The 17,702-nt window shown below is 37.4% G+C and overlaps 2 protein-coding genes across 2 annotated transcripts; one reads left to right on the top strand and one right to left on the bottom strand.

Annotated features, from left to right (window-relative positions):
- Positions 1-3,163: 3,163 nt before the first annotated feature.
- Positions 3,164-3,622, bottom strand: LOC137582836 (uncharacterized). Its single transcript, XM_068297541.1, has one exon. The coding sequence runs from the start codon at positions 3,598-3,600 to the stop codon at positions 3,244-3,246; it is 357 nt and encodes a 118-aa protein (XP_068153642.1). The 5' UTR covers positions 3,601-3,622; the 3' UTR covers positions 3,164-3,243.
- Positions 3,623-9,911: 6,289 nt separating this feature from the next.
- LOC137582158 (keratin-associated protein 19-3) lies at positions 9,912-10,361 on the top strand. Its single transcript, XM_068296606.1, has one exon. It carries the CDS (start codon positions 9,912-9,914, stop codon positions 10,359-10,361), a length of 450 nt encoding a protein of 149 aa, XP_068152707.1.
- The last annotated feature ends 7,341 nt before the right edge of the window (positions 10,362-17,702 follow it).

Raw genomic sequence — 17,702 nt, 5'->3', positions numbered from 1 at the left:
GGAAGCAGCAGGCCAAACACGCACACACACTGGCATGACGAGGAGAAGCAGGAACAGGAGCAACAAATTTTAGGTTGCCAGCTGGTCAGCTCGTGCATATTTATGCTTGGGCACAACATCTTTTCCTTAAGCCACGACTGGAGCGCTGATTTGTCCGCCACACGCAGCTAACAAGCGTTGCCAGCTTCTATTCACTTCTCTTCCTCTGACTCTGAGCTCAGAATTCTGTCAATGGCAAATGACGTCGTCATGCCCCCTGTCATGGATGAGGAGGAAGCGGAGAAAGATGGCAAGACACCAGAGATGTGGGCCATCTCAACCAGAATGAGCCACGTCAAGTGAGTTCACAATTTTTGCGTGCTACCATTTTTCTTTTGCCTCCTACGTTGCACGGATTATTCTTGGCATGCAACGCCTTTATCCTGTTTTATTTGTGTTGTGTGTTGTGTGTTGTACTCTGTACAGTGTACTTCATGCTCGCCTTGTTTCCTTCTCATCCTTCTCGACTTCTTCATCATTTTCTCTTTTTTTTTTTTTTTTTGCCCGCTGATTTCGCTACTTAATTTTTTTCGCCCTTTCTTTTTTTCTGGTTTCCATCTGTTACTGCTTCCGCTACCGCTCGACTCCGGCAAAGCTGATTGGGCGTATTTTGTTATTTTCGTGTTGCTGTTGCTTCTTTTGCTTGCTGGCTGTCTGTCTGTCTGTCTGTCTGTCTGTCTGCCTGTCTGTCCTTCCGTCAGTCAGACTCAGTCAAGATATCCTGACTGCTAGCTGCTGGTGGTCGGCCATGTCGTTTCTTTTTTTTTCTTTTTTCTGGTTGATCCCTTCACTCGTCTCGTTTGTTCATTCGCTTTTTTCCCACGTAATTAAAACTTGAAACGCATATGAATTAGAAAATAAAGAAAGAAAAAATGCGAATACAAAAATAAAATACGAGAATGCGAGGGACAAGTCGGAACGTAACCATTTTTATGGCACGAGTATGACATCCGGCTATATGCCCGCCAGTCTTGACATCGTTAACATTGCTGATTAAGTTTCTTGTCCTGTCTGTGCCATGTCACTCAACGTGATTTGAAATGCAATTTTTTTTAATTCTAACCCTTAACTGCTGCCGGCCTGGTTTTGTTCTTTTTTTTTTTTGTCTTTTAATTTTTGATGAATGCTTGATTTTATTATGTTGTCTATGTAATTCTTTTCAAAATCGTTTTAACCAATATAGGGGTTTCCAAAACCAAAATGGTGATTATATCCGAAGGGTCCACGATGTCCAAAGTGGGGAATACCGAAGGAACCACCACCAACATTGTAGCCACCATCGAAACCGTAGTTGCCGCCGTAGTTACCGCCGTAGTTGCCGCCGTAGTTGCCGCGACTACCGTATGGACCACGACGATGGTGGTGGTGGTGATGGTGTCCACCTCGTCCTCCTTGCACGGTTATGGAGTCACGTTGAAAGTTGATTTGACGACGCACACGCTCAGCATCTTCGACTGCCTGTTCGAGATCCTCAGCTCCTTCCGTTTCGGATTCCGCTGGCATTAGCGACGATTGCTGGGTGTCTCCTTCCGTTCCAGCTGCTGCCATCTGAATCATGGCAACCAGAGCAGTTGCAGTTAGCAGCAAGCAAATGAAGGCACGCATCTTGTTCGATAAAACTGAATACCTTCTACAGTCTAAACAGGCATATTTATATTAATGCTGATGACACAAAAACACGACCTCACACACACACACACACACATGTTAAACAAGTTTCACACTTATCCCATGTAATTAGAGCAGAAGCTCATTTTGATTTATTAGCTCATCAGATTTATCTTGACATCGCATTCACTTTATGTCAAAAAAGAAAACAACAACGACAAAAAATAAAAAGAGAGCGAAAAAATGTTTACCCACTTCCAAGTGGTATGAAACCATTTCTCCTATAGTCACCTCCTGCTCCTCCTCCATTGTTTGGTGGTAGTATGGCACCGTTTCGTCTATATTCGACTTGGCCTCTGCCTGATGGTGGTATGGCGCCATTTCTTCAATAGTTGCCTCCAATCTGCCTAGCAAAGCTTACACCCAGCATCACCTGCAGCTTTGTTGCCTGATTTACATCCGCCAGTGTAAGATGCCGTGTTGTATCAGCTTTAGTTGACTCCACCAGCAGCAAAGCCATCGCCATGACAGCTAGAACTAATAGCTTCGATTGCATCGATCTCATGTCTCCAACTTCCACAACCATTCTGTTTTTCGACAATTCTCAGCTAGGCTTCTTATACGTAACTACTAGATGACTGAAAGTCTTCAATTGCCAAATAATTGGTTACACTCTCAAGTGTGCTTAAATATATATAAACTTACAAAACGACATAACAATGTAAATTTAGATTTAAATTAGAAAAAGGCACTCGAATTGACAGACTGACAATTAGAGTAAAGTATTTCCCCTTTTGAAGTATCATAGACAACTCAAGAGAGTTATGATGGATTATTGTTAACAAAAAGCAATTACGCAAAAGCATCAAGACTTTATTTTTGCAAATCTTAAAGGAAGATACATTATAAAACATATATATAATATTTGTTAAGCTTCTTGAAGTCAACCTTTGTTTTATGCCGTTTCGAGGTCCAAAGTAAACAATTTTTTCGAATATTTAATATTTAATTTATTTAAAATTTTTGTAATTAAATTTGAGCAGGATCAGGACCAATGTGTCGATTCCTCTACTCTTGATGATGAAATTAAATGTAGTATTTGCCATATTAATAAAGCTGTTAAAGACTATGATGCTATGGAAGATCGGAATGACTATAATGACTATTTAGCTGTCAAATAAAAATACGATGAAATGGCTTGCTACAAACTAAAGGGATGGATTATACTTTATGCTGTCGCCATTCAGCTTAGAAATCTTAAAAGAATGATGATGATGTTGGAAGTTATATAATGAAACAAGAAATATTGGAAAATAGGACTTTTATCTGAACTCGTTATTTGATTGAGTTTTAAGCATTATAATGATATTGAAGTACTTTTTAATCATAGATTGCCATTCCCAATGGATTGAAAGTTACATAATCAAATTACATACATACATCATAATCAGATTATGTAATCATATTAATTATGTATTTTAGGGGTTCCCCACACATGCAAAACGCTATTTCTACATACATTTATATACATTTATTCCTAATTTAATATCATTTTATTGGTCTTATCAAATAGCAAACTGATTTGTTTTCCAAAATTCAGCCGTAAAATGGTCCGCCAAAGAAGGGTGGTGGTGGTGGCGGATAGAAGCCACCAAAACGTGGTCCACCAAATCCAGGTCCTCCAAATCCACGACCACCGAAACCTCCACGTCCGAAACCTCCACGTCCAAAGTCTTCACCAAAGCCTCCACGCCGACCGAAACCTCCGCGACGCCCTCCAAATCCAAACTGTCGCGCCTGACGAACTCCCGGCGTCTCCTGCTGTTCATTTGCCTGATTTACATCCGCCAAAGTCAGTTGCTGAACATCCGCTTGGGCTGGTCTGGTTGCCACTGCCAGGAGGACCAACAGCCCAGCACTTAGCACTAATAGATTCGAGTGTAAGACACGCATTGCTCTGAGTTTGGCGAACAGTCGACAGAGCTTCTTATATACGAGTTGATCTGGCCAACAGAAACAATCTGGCGATGACTGGAAGTTCTAACCAAATTAATGACGTTCTAAAACAGTTAGGTTTCCCCTAGCATAATCAAATCGACAAGAAAAATCCCCTTTTGCCATCTAGAAGCCGCAGGCTTTTGGCAAATATAACAAACTCATTGCCCCTTAACAAACAAGAAACACACAAAACAAAAAACATATTCACGTAATCAACAACCTGTTTTTTGGTCACACAGTCCCCACCCGCTAAACTAATTATGTAGGTTCTATGATGATTAAAGAACGACGGACAGGTAAAGTGGTAAATACCAAAACAGTAAGAACAAAAAAAGTAAATAAATAAATAAATAAAAATATTAAGAACCTGTATAATAAAAATCGCTGATGTTTTGATACCTACTAAACAATGTAAGAAGTTTGCTTGAATGTTCCAATAGTAATTATTAAAATTCTTTAACGATTTCGATTCAGTTTCAAAAGACTTGGCAATCATTTATAGTCTTTATATACAAATGTAAATAACTTCAATTGAGTTTAAACAATTATTATTAAATGTATATAAAGGATAATGTTGAGTCGATTTCAAATATATAATGACTCTTTTTTAATTGCTATTTTTGCTGTCAACTAGATCTAACACTTATTAGTCATCAAGAGCACAGTCGAGAGTAGCTTTCAAATAAGAATATACTGAATTTCAAATACCCTTTCGGAAAGCTAACTATAATTTGACATATGAAATGTTTGAGTCATTAATAGAAGTTATCTAAGAGGATCAGTTTGCTATCCATAAAAAAGTTTCCCCAATAATTGCTTATTAAGATTATATAATCTCATGTAGCTTAAAGACGATTCATCATTCTGAATTTAATACCAACTTATATATATTTTAAATAATAAGTGAAGCGTTTTGCTTATGTTAACTCATTTTTATGTGAAGAAGTCATGGAATCCATATTCATTGTATGGCAAATCAATTGTCAACACCAGCATGTACATACTGTACATATTTCCTTTGGGTATCATTTTGGTTTCTCACAAAGTGATAGAGCAGTTCTAATCCAATTATACATTGATGTCATTTCATTGGCATCAGTAATGCTCATTAAGAGATTTCATTCATAGGACAGGGGGGACAGGCCACATGTGAGTTGTTTACAATTTATAAAGCCGCCCCAAGCGTCACATTGTTGACTTCCCCCCACTGACTACGTCTTGGCCAAATAATACGTATTTATAAGCCATAAATAACGTGTAAACAAAAAGCTGTAGCAGCAACAACAACCACGGCGACAACAGCAGCAGCAGCAGCAGGAGAAGCAAACAGACGGCCTATGGGTCAGGATCAACCTCAGACCCAGCTTCTTTTGCGGCAAAAATCGACAACAACATCGCGGCCAAATTATAAGGCTATAAAAGGCAATAAAAAAGAAAAAAAAAAAAAAAGTTTGCGATATCAAATTACAGCGCCCTCATAAAGTTATAAAAGTTTCAAGCGTATCCCAGTGAGCACGTTTCGGTTGCTCACTCCGCCCTCTTCAAGTTTCGATATTTCAGTCCCCTGGATGGGGGTGGGGGTAGTGGTGGGTCAGAACGGGTGTTTCTGTCGAATGGGCCAAGCCTATAATATTTTCAATAACAAATCAATCAGCTGCGACTGCTGCCTAGAACGGTCAAACAAGGATAATCAGTTAGAACAGCTTTTGCTGCCATGATGCCTCAAGGCGATGCTGCCAGCTGCTGTGTGGGCGTTTCTGGGCCCATGCGTTCGATTGTGTCTGGAGGTGCCTTAGATTTATTGAGACACGATTTCCGATAAGAAGAACTCAACCGAAATAGCCAAGAAAAGTACAAGGATAACAGCAAACGAAAACAAAAACTAAGCACTGACGCGAAAATACTCTAAGAACCGAAAGTGACTAAAACCAAAAGATAAGGCATAACAAGATTTACTTTGCACTTCATTTGTTTAAACAAAATGATCTTGGAAAATAAACAACTCAACTTGCATTCAAGTTTATTGCGAATAATTCTTTGCAATAACTATTATACATTCCGCTTTCAGTTTCCGGCTGTTGAGTTATGGTTCCGGACAAAATAACTTATAGAAATCCAAAAATTTCTTTAACTTTCAAATGCCTGGCCATGGCCAAGTGACTTGTTTAACCTTCAGTCTGAAACATTGTTAAAGACTGGGTTCCATGGGTAAAGGAATTTTTCCTTCTCCTTTTCTTTTCTACACGGCGGCAACAACAACGTTGGTCCACTCCAAACAAAATAAAAAGGAGAAAAAACGAAAACTTTTATCAAACTGGGCGTAATTGTGGGCGTACGTATTACGTTTGAGTGTGTGTGTGTGTGTGTGTGTGGGAGTGTGTCCTCCGTCCATGCTAGGGTCAAGGGATAACAAAAGGCGTAAATTTAAAGCCGAGTTAATTTTTTAACAATAAAGGCCGCTTGTCAAAAGAGTGAAATTTTACAGCTAACGTTTAATCTTAAACGACTTTCACAACTAAGTAGCGATGGCAAAGGTTAGATAAGGCTCACTTCAGTTTCATTTTTCGTTTCAATGGCAACGTAAAAAAGAGAAGAAAAAAAAACCAACATAAAAAACAAAAATGAAAACCATGTTTTAAAGACATTTGATAATGTTTTTGTTGTTGCCTTTGCGTCAACTTTCCATAGAAATTCGAGAGACAAAGCGGAAATTGTTTTAAAAAGAATGCATTCTATTAAAATTACTAATAATCATTAATATAATACCATTATCATATGCTTTATTAACGATTTAATTTCAAAACGGCAAACATAATTTTATTTCATCATATTAATGCATAAATTCTGATTATTATTAGTTGTTTTTTAAATATATTAAAATAAATAATAACATTCTTTTTGGAAAACATAAACAAATTTTAATTGAATATAATATTCTAAAATTGTATGTATTTTATAGATAAATTTATGTGAGTTTTGATTAGAAACTTAAATGTCTACCTTTCCTTATCACTTAAGTATGTGACTTAATGATAGTAAGTATTGAAAAAAAGGATCAAACTTGAATAAAATTTTGGGAAAAACTAGAGATTATTAGGTTTTATTTAGTTATTTTGAAAATCATATCATAAAAATCATAATCAGATTATAAAAATCTACAAGAAAATCATTAAATATCCCAAAGATCTAAACAGAAATGTTTCTTATTTGTATTCCTACTTCAAATATATCTAAACAGTTCTCAAAATTTTGAATATTGTCATATCTTACGTTCATTCTCGAGTGGAAATCAAACCCAAAACTTCAGTTAGAGATCCGAAAAGATAGACTAGTCTAAACAAAAGATTACTGAACAAAAAACAAAACATAGAAAATTGAACATAAAGAAAACAGAACAACTCCATATGAAGAACTTCACACTTATATAAGTTCATTCGCCTTTGTCTCTGATACCTCGGGCCGCTGGCTATAATTATCATTAAGTTTCAAGTGTTTATAGACATTTTAGATTGTTATTTTACTTGGCTTTTGAAGCTAATCGTTATCATATACATTTCGCATAGCTTTATGTAATAAATAATCATATTAAATTTACCTTAATATACTCCCATTTACCATGAAAGAGGATTATCAGGGGAGAGGCCAGGCGGAAAAAATATAAAATTAACCAACTTATCCAATCAACACAAACTTTTTGTTTTTGTTGTTTTTGTTGTTTTGGTTTTTTTTTTGCTGCTTTCAATTTATACGTATGATTTCATGATCGCCACTCGGTACAAGTGGAAGAAATACAGGCAAATAAAACTAAAAGTGGTTTAGACTAAGCGAAAAAGAAGAGAAAAAAAACATCAAAGTTGCGAGTGGCTCCCAAGTGAAATGTATACCCAGAGAAAAACATTTTCTATTAACTATCTGGCTAAGCGCAAACAACAACAAAAACAGAAATAGACGAAGCAACAACATCAAGAATAACAAGAACAACAACAAAACAGTTGCCTAAGCTATAATAATAACGAAAACCTATTAGCCAACAAAATGGAATGAAGAACCAGAGATGAAGCTTTAAGGGCATCTGGCCAAGTGGCCGCTTTTACTTACTAGACTTTGTCTGGACTTTATCTGCTTCATCCTTCATCGTTCAACCTTCAACCATTCGGCTATCTGTCTGTCTGGCCACTCAAGCTATTCAAATACCTAAAATATTCAAGTTTCTTGACTTATACAACGAGAAAAGACATTCAGTCAAGTGGCCAATCAATCGGCCACTTCGTATTCTGGGTGCAATACAAACTCAAGAGATTCCTAACAGATTTTGCTTTAAGATTCGTTTTTCAAAATATTAATTAAAATGAAAACTCATTGATTGGTTTGTAGGTTTGGTTTGAATCATAATTAATCATACTTAAATGGTAACATCAACTTTTTATTCAGTTGGTGAATTAGGGAGATTAAACCCATTCTCAAATCTTATTAGATCTATTCAAACCGGCTTAAACTCAAACACAATCTAAATGTCCTTTCAGATTATTATTTTTTAATGCTTGAAAACCACTGATCGACAGGAAGAATATCCTTTCAAGCGATCTGCCTCTAAGACAGATGAAGGTATTGACAAAAGGATTCATTAAGAACGATAAACTTAGCAACAGCTTTAGCAAAATGATAGGAATGCCGTAGGATATACATCTTTAATGCAAATAAAATTATTATCAATAAAGATTCAATCAAACTTTAATGGAAGAGGAAACCTTATTTAAGTCTTTTGCTAAAAATGAGTCCATTTGAAAATATATCCTCTAAAACAGTTTTTTTTTTTAAATTTATACATATAGCGATTATACATATATAATAAGACAAGAACTGTTTCTTTGTTAAAAAATTACCAAATTTAGTCAATCTAAAAAACTACAATTTGAGCCAAAACTCCAATAGAGGTCAACTTCTTTTCAAAGATCAAGTAATTATAGAGTTCTAAGACTTATAAACAAAACCCAAAAACTTGTTCTAGTTCATAAATATTCCTTGGTTATGTTAATTAGATAATTTGACTAAATGCTAACTGGTTTTTGCATGACTAAAAACTGAGAGTGTCACTAAATATTTTTCCAGCGTCCAAAGTTTCATTTCATTGTCACTTATTTTCATTCGCTGTCTTTTATATTCTCTCTGTCTGTTTGTTAATTATGACAATCATAATTATACCACATTTTTTTTACATTCTTTATAAAGAGAGTTTTTCAATTTATGCAAAAAGTATTTTGCCCCTTTTTTTTAGTTTGTTCTGGATGATGAGTCAAATGGAAGGACAGAATCGCCAACACTTTGACGTTGACATCGTTAATTGGCACAGTTTTTTTTTTCGGAGTGGCTCAGAGAAAAGTTTCAATTTGAATAATCAAAAAACAAAAAAAATTGTTGCCGCCTTTTCGTTGTAAAGTGTATAAATCTATGGAAAAGCCGTTGACTTCGTATGAGTTTTGGCTTAGGCAATGCGATTAGCGATTTATTGAAAATAGAGACACATGCGACCAATAACCGCAATAAATAGAGCAATATATAAAGCCATATATACCGGGCATTGTTAATGGCCTGGCCGCATATATGCCAAACAGAAATTGCCTGGCAAACAAACAAACAAACACCAGCAACAACAATAACAACAACAACAACAGTAGCATAAACAAACAGCAATTCACACTTACGCACCCAAAAGTTGGCGAAGCTCATGACGTTGGCGTTTGGTGTTGGCGATGGTGGTCAATGGCATAACTAACCTTCGAATGAAATTAGCACATTTACACAGCTTACCTGACCGCAACCTGAAACTTGGCCCCAAAACCTGCCCCGCGAAGCCCCCGAGCCAACAAACATCTGGCTGCTTAGCCACAAAGTGAAATGTTTTGCTCTTTAAACTTCCACTTCTGGCCCATTCGATTTCATGAACGCCACTTAGCGTGCGACTTAATGGGACAGAGACTCAGCAGAGTTGGGCATATGAATTGGGTTTTTGTTCCATTTAGCCGACACTGGCATATTTTAATAGTTTGTTTTATGACGTTTACATTAGCGTCTAATTTTGCTAACAAGCAACAACAGAAAACACACAAAACCGAAACGAAACAAAAGTTTCTATTTTATGCACAAAGTTCTAGGCTATAAATGGTCTAAGCAAAACCTGGACAGGTTACAGTTGGCTTCGCATCTTTGTACCACAAACTCTTGTTGTCTCTCCTCTCGCTGTTGGCATCCAAAAGGAAAGAAAAACAATGCGTACTTGCTTTTTATTTGGATTATATGCACTGCTAATAGCAGCAACAGTTGGTCAACCGCTGCCGGAAGCCAACAAGGATAATGTGGCAGAGGAACAAGGATCACGTGTTGCTCGGCAAGTTATCTCACCATATGGATATAGCAGTTATGGCTATGGTTATCCAGGACTTGGTGGCTATGGAGGCTATGGAGGCTTAGGAGCTGCCAACTATGCGGGATTCGGTGGATTCGGCGGACTCGGCGGACTTGGTGGAATCGGTGGAATTAGTAACTACGGAGGAATCGGTGGAATAGGTGGTTATGGTTCAGGATTTAGCAACTACGGAGGATATGGTGGTCTCACAGGCTATGGTGGTCTTTATCCCAGCTTTGCATATGGACGTTCTCTTGGTTATGGTGGATATCCACTCTACGGTCGTGGTCTCTATGGTGCTGGTATTGTTTAATAATCTAAAAATTCAAGTAAAGCAAAAGAAACTAAACATACAAAACGCAAAACCAAAAAAACGAATCGACAGATGTTTCATTTTGATAGGATTGAGAACTAGCAAATGGTCCTTTGACAATCTTAATTGCAATGCAGTTGAAAACGATTAGTTCTTCTATTCATTAAAAGGTTGTCCTTATATGTGTGGGTGTGGGTGTGGATGAGTGTGTGTGTGTGTGTGTGTGTGTGTAGCCCACATCATTATTTGCTTAGCTCAATGTTAACAAGTGCATTCCGCAGCTTAAGCAAATAGTACACATGACGATAAAAGCGACTATGGAAAAAAAGGAGGAAAAAAAATGGCAGACGACAGACCGTAGAGTTGGCTTCTTTTTCAGATTTTAATTACCGATACCGTAAGCTATACACTCACAGTGAGAGAATCTACCAGCTGTCTGATATCCAAGCCCAAGTGTCGTTTAATTAGTCTGACTTTTAAACAACTTACATTGCTTATACGCACCGTTGAACCCAACCAAAATAGTTTAGACTTTTTTGCTCAGTGTATGAAAGCACAACGTTGGTCAAAGAAACAGAAAACGAAACAGTTTGAAAATAGGAGCCAGAGAAAAGATAATAAGCATGAAATTCGAATCATTCTCTACACTACAAACCCCTGCAGACCCTTACTAACAGTCCTTTCTGAGTTATTGACTATTAATATCTGTACTTGATGAAATGGAAAATGTAAATCAATTGAATCCCATCAATCAAAGGCCATGCATTGCATTGAAATTGTTGGTCCAACATTTAGTATGGCAATGGAAAGGTAATACAGACCTTCTATAGAAAGGATAATATCTGACGTTTTACATTAGTTTAAATGGAAGTTTGGTCTAAGTTTGATTATTTAATTTAACTAAGACTTAATACTGTGCACTAATTTAATTAATTTCCTTATGATATCAATTACAAACTGATTGAACTTTTTAATATGCCTTAAAGCTATGATGTGTTTGTATATTTATAGTCCACACAGAGTCTACTTCATTAGAGAAATGACTTTCTGGTTAACATTGTGAGTATTATCTTTCTAATGTCTCTAAAGGCACATGGATTCAAATAACTTTTTTGATGCGAGTATTTGTGTCATTTTTCCGCCTGCCATTCAGAAAGTGTAGCCTTTCTATTTCTACTGTGTAAAATGGCAATCAGATAACACCTACCTATGTCTCTATTCAAAGAGCAACTCGTCAAGCCAGTCAGGCTATTAAAGTTGCATTGAAAACACATTTTGCTTTTCATTCAGAAACCTCGTCGGTTGGTGATGGAGCAACACTAAACTGACTGAATGGAATACCACCGACACAGATACTCAAACGTATTTTTACGCTTTGTGGAGACCTATGCGGTGGATTTTGCATGTGAATCGGCAGCTAGAAATGGCGTTAAATAAAATAAATACAAACATACACACAGCCGGCAATAGAAATAAAAACCTAGACACTTGCAGCCCACGAATCCTTTGAGTAACAAGTCAGTGGGTAACGGCTAGTTCGTCCGTGTTGAAGCGTAAAAATGAAAACGGTTGCCCGTTACCAAGGGTTCGACACATCAAAAACAAGTTTAGCCAGCTAAAAACTGTAGGCAAAAGCCAAAAGGGACTGTCGGCGAAAAGTCTTTTCCTTCTGACTAGCTCTAAGATATGTATGTCCGTCAAAGTGCCGCATTAAGGAAAACATTTTGCCTCTTGACTAATGCCCAAGCAGCAGACATTGGAGGGAAAGCAGGTGGGGACCCGCCATGTATTTGTGGTGAGGCCACAGAGTGAAATACCTAACACTCGGCTAACCTTTCATCAGCAAAGTGCCCAAGCAACAGTTGTGTCTAGTTTTTAAAGGGTCCAAAGATTGAACGTCCCTCACATTTTTCTTCTAGCTCTCATGCCCAATCTTTCCCTCTAGGTTTCTCGTTTACCAACCTACAGCCCACAATTCGCCTGGCCAAACAGTTTAAAGCGCATTAAACTTATCTGATGTTGATGTTGATGTTGCTATAGCGACTTTGCAAAACATCCCAACGAAAGGCATAGGCATGCTTACGGCCACTTGGCTTATCAATGCATTTTAAACGAGACAAGTCGCTTGTAAGCCACTCACTGTTCATTGTTCAAATTAATGACAAATTAATATTAACAAAGCAATCTGCTTTCGACAGACGAAGCTAAACAACAGCAAATTTACCTTCCTCCACAACACAGCGCACCACGCCGCTCCTTCCACCCAATAGAGACCAAATTGTGTATCGTCTTGGTCGACCACCTCTGATTTGCCTTGAATGCTATATAATTGGAAGTTAATGTGCGTTCCCCCCTTCCAATTGTTTACCAAAGAATCTAACGGATTTGAGCATGGCCAGGGTCTTTAGATAAAACCAAAATAAAACTCTATTCACTTTGAGTGACACTTGAAAATTACTCAAAAAGTGAAAATCGTTGTAGAGAGATGCTTATTGGCCATGGGTCTAGTTTTGCCCTAAAGAATTTTCCAGGATGACTCAATTATTAAATTTAGAGGACTTTACTATCTCCGATATAAATAACCCGCTTACGGTAATGGTTAAATTCACTGAACCAAACATAAACATGCCTGAAAGACAAACAGCAGAAGATAATGAAGTTTTGTCACAATGGAGCGTTGTTCACAATAGAAGACATATATTAGGTGTTGACTTATTTAAATATGAAGACATAAGAGGGCTAGCATAATACCAAATTAAAGCAAATAGTGAAAAATTGTAAATAGACAATTAAAGACAATCAATATTATGATCGACAAATAGTCATTTTGTGAAAAAAACTTAAACTTATATCTCGTTGATATTAAAGAGATAATTATTGAATTATGTCATCTTCTCTTTACACTTTACATATTACAACATAATCTGTAATTAGCCGAAATTTAAAAGTTAGTGGGAGAGGGAAAGGAAAAATGCCAATTATCACATGAGCCTATTAATTAAGTTAATAGAGAACTGACATTGAATAAATCAACTTGAAGCGACAAATCAATCGATATATGTATTAAGAATTCACAAATAAAACAATAACTACTTTAACATTAAATCTTTTTTCCTTTATATATATAAATTTTGTTCCCTCTCTCTCTGTCTTTCTCTTTCCCCTCTCTTTGCGTGTCCCTCTTAATGTGCAGACAAGGCTTTAATTTGCTCGCTCCACTAGCCGCACTCATCAGACCGTTCATGGCCTTCTTCTGTGAAGAAGCGACATTATCTTAAAAGCCGCCTCCTTGACTAACCCCCTCCTCCTCTTGTCCTCTTGTTGTCCACTGTACGGCTTTTCCCCCCTCATGCAATAATAAGTCCAGCGCTGCTACTCAGAGACGTTGGCGTTTGTTGTCGTCCAGCGTTGACAGCTGTTACAGCTGCAGAAATATGCAAATTGGAGGCGTTTTAATAGATAAAGAGCAGCGTGCCGCAGTGGCAGCTACAGCAAAACATAAGACGAAAAAAGGACACCCAAAAAGCGTACAATGGAGGCAAATGTGGTAAAGTGTACTAGAAAAAATGTATAAAACTGAAAAGAAAGAAAGCATCAAAAGCCCCAAAAAAAAATAAAATAAAATAAAATAAAAGAAATGAATTCATAAAAGAGAGTTAAGGCAGCCATAATAATGGTCTTTGTTGCATATTATGAAGTGAAGTGAAGTGAAGAGAGGAGAAGTGCTCTCAAAATGTATAATCTCATTTGCCATTAAGGTATTAAAGGTTTTATGAATTATTTGGCACGGTGTGCTATATGCGATTTCTCTTCAAATTTGATCTACCATACTTAAAAACCTATAAACTATAACCTAATAAGTAAATAAGTGATCAAGAAGGTTTCCAAAACGGAGAATATATCCAATACCAAGGATGAGCAAGTTTTTATCAGTTTTTAAACTTATTAAAACAACTAACTAACTAATTCTTTAAAATTGGTCACATTTAAAATTTTGTTAAAATTCAGTTTTCCAATTTATACAAGTTTTATAAAGTCTTTCCAACTATCCGTTGATGGTTCTTGAATTTCAACCTAAATTCTTCTAAATTTAAGAAAGAAAAAAATGAGATTTTTAGCTCTTAGAGCTTTCAATTAGTTTCATAGATTAATTTTTTCAAACTCCCTGAAGACGATCTCCGAAGGATATCAAATATATTGCGAAATTATTCAAAAAACCATCGACATCGCCAAATCAACCAAAATCTTATAATAAGATTTCAATGGATCTCAAAAAATGTTTATACCAAATTGTTACAAGATCTGTAAACTGATATTTGAGTTATATTTGATAGCATTTGAGTTATAGAATGTTCACTTTTTTTGCCCATTGTTTCGGCATTGGCCATCGTCAACGTACGAATGTGTGAACGTTTGGATCTGAGGTCCCTTTTTGTCAGAGGGCTGCTTCACGCACGCAGACGGCAAATCAACTTAAAATGCAAAATAAAAATGCTAACTTTTGGCCGTTTGTTATTTACGCCCGGGCACCAAAACTGCTGTTAGTTGCGTTGTCATGGCCGGCCCACGTCCAAGTTATACCGTTTTCAGTTAACAACAGTTCCCAGTTCGCAGGTTCCCAGGTTCCAGTAACCGGAGACAACAAAAAAAACACACAAAAAAAGAAAAACCCGACCCAATCCTGCTGCGCGTATTACGCTCTACAGCTCTTTTCTTGTTGTTGTACGTTTGTTATGCTTCTTTTCCTTTCCGGACTGTCCTTTTTATTCAGTTTGGCTCTTTTTTTCTCTCTTTTACGCTGCTCTCTTCCCTGCCTTAACACTAAATTGACTTTTAATGCAAAATAAACCAAAATAATGTATTGCGTAATTTTCTTTAAAGAATTTTTACATTAGCATTTCAAAAGAGATTTTTCTTTGTTGCTCTCTCGAGCGACGCGTCGCTGCTGCTGCTGCTGCTGCTCAGTTTGCCTTTTCACGCCCTTAACGTGGGCTGGCTGACACACTGACTGACTAGCTGATTGGGTGGTGGCGTCTCCTGTGGCAGGACCAGGGAAAAAAAAGCACCTTTTGCCTTGCCTTGCCGTGCCTTGCTTTGCCTTTTTCTTAAGTGCGACATTTAATGTTGCGTGAGGATAATCCAATCTGCTTGACATGAATTTTAATTTGCATTTGAGTAATTAGCCGAAGTTCATTTCGCTGGCTAGGACATTTTCGTTGTCCTGCAAAATGCTAAATAGAATTACTTCGAAGCCAGTTTTCTGGACATTTTCCGACTTGGTCTCTCTGTCTCACACTTTCTCCGAGTCTATCCTTCTTCATCGTCTATTGCTGCCGTGTATTTTTGCCTCATACGTTTAGTTGATTTCGTACAAATTAAACTAATTTTGTGTGCGCTTTTTTTTTCTGTTTCCTTATTTTGGTCTTTCCTTTTGGTAGGTGGAGGCCAACCCGACCCGCTGCTTGGCACATTTGCTGATTACGTTCTCGTCCTGCACATCCTGCCGCCGCTCGTCAGCAGGCAATTGAAACAAACAATAAAACGTGCGCTTTCCGTAATTTAAATCAGACAGAGACAGCAGAGCGAAAGAGATCACAAAAAAGGGACTTTTGCCTGTTAACAAATACAGAACAGAACAGAACAGAACAGGAAAAAAAAAATGGAATCAAACGAGAGATTGAATTTCTGCTTGCCTGCACTTTAATTTGCTGCCAGCTGCTAACATGAAATGCTAAAAACGAATTGAAAACTGAATGCTGGCAACTAAATATGTACACACAAACATACGCATAGCAAAACACTTGCAAAGGAGAAACGAATGCAATCAACGAGTCGCCAACAAACTAATAAATATATTCATAATGGCCTCACCAAATGACAAAATATTGCTGCGTCAATCGGCAAAATATTAACACACTCTGGCCATGACGAATGGACAACAACAGCGACAACATCATTGGATTTCACTATATTTCATTCCACATGCTGATGCCGCTGCTGATGCCGCTGCTGGTGCTGCTGCTGCACTGCTATTGCAATTGCATTTGCATCTGGCTTGAATGTGATGACGTCACCATAAGCCACGACAAATTATTGGATTGACAACCGCAAAATTTCATAAACCGGAAACGCAATCAAGCATCGCTTATAACGCAACGTCAGGCTAGGGAAAACCCCATATAGTCCGTCCGTTCGTTTGTTCATTTGTTGTTGTTGTTGTTTCGCTGTCAGTGACAAAATGCATTTATATTTTGCTTTAGACAAAATGCCACACAACCGCATTGATATGCGTATATGCATCGCCAACCATGTGCGATGAACTGTGCCGACGAATTAACTCAATTTTGGCATGATTTGATGATGATTTGATTGCACCAGCATTGCACGAGACAGTGGGCCAAAGAGGAGCCTCTCCTCCCACCCATTACCATCAGCACAAAGCAGCTCTACCCATTCCCTTCCATTCTACTGCCATGCCCACTCCATTCGCAATGAAATTGCACGAAATCTGTAGCCTCAGGCGGTTTTCTGCGAAACTAAAGAAATTGTAGCATACATTTGAGCGCCACGCACTCATATTCCCATATACATACAGAATATGTAACTAAATTCCAAAATTCCTCATAAAGTCTGAATTCGTACTAATTGCAAATGCTAACGAGCATGTGAATGGTTTACAAGTGTTGTTGCATTTATAAATGACTCGTCATAATTTGTAACAACAATCAACAGCAACGGCAATTAGAGGTGATTCTAGAAAATATCTCAATACGATGAAATAGGTAAATATTTTTGATTTTATGCCTTGCAGTTTATACCGAGCCTGCACCTGCAGGACTAGCCACAGACTGGTTCAACCGAGTGAAATGAAAACCATAAAATGGCAGCCCAAAACTGATTTGTAAGAAACAAAGATTGTTATTCTATCTATTGCTGGACTTTTAGTTTAAGTTTTCACATGAATTCACAGTGACTGTTATACCGGGAGAAGTTAAGTTATAGAACTTTTGAAACAAATGAGGGAAATATCTTCATTAATAACAATAGTTTTCTTGGTCAACTGGTAAAATTTCGGTGTCCAACAACTTGCATGCTGTTGTCCAGCAGTTTGAGTGCTAGCGCGTTATCATGGGTTTCTAGCCTGTAGAGGTACCGAGTGCCACACCACCGGATCTTGCACTTAATTGACGGGATGTTAAGGTCTCTCTTGTCTCTTCAAGGAGGCACTTCAACAATTCTGCGTAGAAGCTTGTTCTAAAATCGCTGCAATAAGTAAAAATCGATTGATTAATATATGTACAACCCATTTTCAACTGATTGTTTGAGTGTATATTGTTTTCA

The sequence above is a fragment of the Drosophila tropicalis genome, unplaced genomic scaffold (genome assembly GCF_018151085.1).
Source record: "Drosophila tropicalis isolate 14030-0801.00 unplaced genomic scaffold, ASM1815108v1 contig_859, whole genome shotgun sequence".
NCBI lineage: Eukaryota > Metazoa > Arthropoda > Insecta > Diptera > Drosophilidae > Drosophila > Drosophila tropicalis.
Note: the sequence above shows the minus strand (reverse complement) of the source record. Positions and strands in the feature narration are given on the sequence as shown.

Bases quoted from the DNA above. Each gene is read 5' to 3' on its own strand.
- LOC137582836 (XM_068297541.1), bottom strand. From the start codon at position 3,600: ATGCGTGTCTTACACTCGAATCTATTAGTGCTAAGTGCTGGGCTGTTG.
- LOC137582158 (XM_068296606.1), top strand. From the start codon at position 9,912: ATGCGTACTTGCTTTTTATTTGGATTATATGCACTGCTAATAGCAGCA.